This window comes from Etheostoma spectabile, unplaced genomic scaffold (genome assembly GCF_008692095.1).
Source record: "Etheostoma spectabile isolate EspeVRDwgs_2016 unplaced genomic scaffold, UIUC_Espe_1.0 scaffold00009835, whole genome shotgun sequence".
Classification (NCBI taxonomy): Eukaryota; Metazoa; Chordata; class Actinopteri; order Perciformes; family Percidae; genus Etheostoma; species Etheostoma spectabile.
In genome coordinates, this window is record NW_022603752.1 from 25,001 (window position 1) to 27,711 (window position 2,711).

Sequence of the window (2,711 nt, forward strand, 5' to 3'; positions counted from 1 at the left end):
AGGGAGTGTGCAGAACCAGGTTCCTCTTCCTTCATCCTTGATCTCACCTGCTCAGGTAAGCCGTCCCCGTGGTGGGAGAACTTACAGCTGTAATATTGTAACGTTAAATAAAGTCAGCAAACAGCAGTTAGTAGTTCTCTGTTCTGTTGAAAGTGTAAATGATGAAATATTATTAATATTATTAATATTATATGAATGAATAATCTGTCTTTTGATCCTTTTGGAGATTTTTCATCTTTTCTTTCTTCTTCATGACATTAATACACATTTTACCCTGGGGGGGGGGCACACTTTACAACCCCACTGTACACACACTACAACACATATACACACTACAACACATATACACACTACAACACATATACACACTACAACACATATACACACTACAACACATATACACACTACAACACATATACACACTACAACACATATACACACTACAACACATATACACACTACAACACATATACACACACTACAACACATATACACACTACAACACATATACACACTACAACACATATAACACTACAACACATATACACACTACAACACAAATCACACTACAACACATAACACACTACAACACATATAAACACTACAACACATATACACACTACAAACATATATACACTACAACACATATACACACACTACAACACATATACACACACTACAACACAAATACACACTACAAACATATACACACTACAACACATATACACACACTACACACACAATACACACTACAACACTATACACACTACAACACATATACACACTAAACAATATACACACTACAACACATATACACACTACAACACATATACACACTACAACACATATACACACTACAACACATATACACACTACAACACAAATACACACTACAACACATATACACACTACAACACATATACACACTACACACATATACACACTACACACATATACACACACTACAACACATATACACACACTACAAACAAATACACACTACAACACATATACACACTACAACACATATCACACTACAACACATATACACACACTACAACACCATACACACACTACAACACAAATACCACTACACACATATACACACACAACACATATACACACTACAAACACATATACACACTACAACACATATACACACTACAACACAAATACACACTACAACACTATACACACTACAACACATACAACTACAACACATATACACACTACAAACATATACACACTACACACCATATACCACTACAACACATATACACACACTACAACACATATACACACACTACAACACATATACACACACTACAAACACAAATACACACTACAAACAATATACACACACTACAACACAAATACACACTACAACACATATACACATACAACACATATACACACACTACAAAACAAATACACACTACAACACATATACACACTACAACAACATACACACACTACAACACATACACACACTACAACACATACACACACTACAACAATATACACACTACACACTATACCACACTACAACACATATACACATACAACACAACAATGTCCTCATTAAACCCGGGTCCTAAATCAATTTAAAACCGGGACATCCAGACTGCCTTTCTGCCGGGTCCTGTAAAAAGTCTTTAGGGAGACCAAGTCCTCAATGGATTTCATCTGAAGCTGAGTCCGTGCACATGGGGTTGAAAAATGAATACATAAAAATATAAAATGAATACAAATATATTATATATATATACACATATATTTGTATATATATACTGTATAATATAAAAACTTTTTACTAAAGTCAGTGCGGCCTTAGGGACTGTCAATAAAAACCAGTCCTGTGGGGGGACGTGTCCCTGCAGACCTCGGGGAGATGGAAGTGTTCAGATAAAGAGGAAGACGTCCTGATACTGCCTTAGAGATACAAGATACCCCCCCCCCCGACCCGAGAATACAGCAGACCTTGATGAGAGAGAGATTAGGTTTGTGATGAATCTCCAGGCTCCATGAGACACAGTGTCCACAGCACGGAGACACTGGGACGATGAATGCATTTATAAACATCACCACAACACATTGTGGCGTTCTGTCCCCGGGCGGGGGACCGCGGTATGAAGATGAGTTCTGGTGTTAGTGAGGATCTTCTGGTTGGAGCGGTGCTGAGTCCAGTCTGAATCAGGGACTGTTGTTCTGGTCTGGGGTCTTTTCTCTCTCTCGTTATCTTCTATCATCTCTCCAGACTCTGTCAGGCTGGTGGACGGGGACCAGTCTGTGCTCAGGCAGACTGGAGGTGAAGACTAACCAGTCTACCCAGACCTGGTCCTCAGTGTGTGAACACGGACTTTGACCAGCAGGATGCAGAGGTGGTCTGCAGGGCGCTGGCTGTGGGGCTCTTCAGTCCCCAGGGCGCTCTATGGAGACGTGGAGCCTCCAATGAGGACCAAAGAGTTCCAGTGTGGAGGCCATGAGTCTGCTCTCCTTGACTGTAGAAGCTCAGGCTCAGATAGAAACACCTGCTCACCTGGAAAAGCTGTTGGACTCACCTGCTCAGGTAGAAGAGGAGCTGAGGCTCTGATTGGTTCATGTCTCTTCTATAATACTCACTTTGATCTTTTGTTGATGACTCTCTGGTTTCTGTTCAGAGTCTGTCAGGTTGGTGGGGGGGGGGCAGTCGCTGTGCAGGGACACTGGAG

General features: G+C 40.6%; 1 protein-coding gene across 1 annotated transcript in view; it reads left to right on the forward strand.

Moving 5' to 3' along the window:
• LOC116679207 (CD5 antigen-like) overlaps positions 1-2,373 on the forward strand; it is a 5,002-nt gene extending 2,629 nt beyond the window's left edge. Inside the window, exons 3-4 of the mRNA XM_032508902.1 lie at positions 1-55; positions 2,258-2,373. The exon at positions 1-55 is cut by the window's left edge and continues 233 nt beyond it. Coding sequence (XP_032364793.1) covers positions 1-55; positions 2,258-2,319 — 117 coding nt within the window. The 3' untranslated portion in view covers positions 2,320-2,373. The remainder of the gene's footprint in view (positions 56-2,257) is intronic.
• The last annotated feature ends 338 nt before the right edge of the window (positions 2,374-2,711 follow it).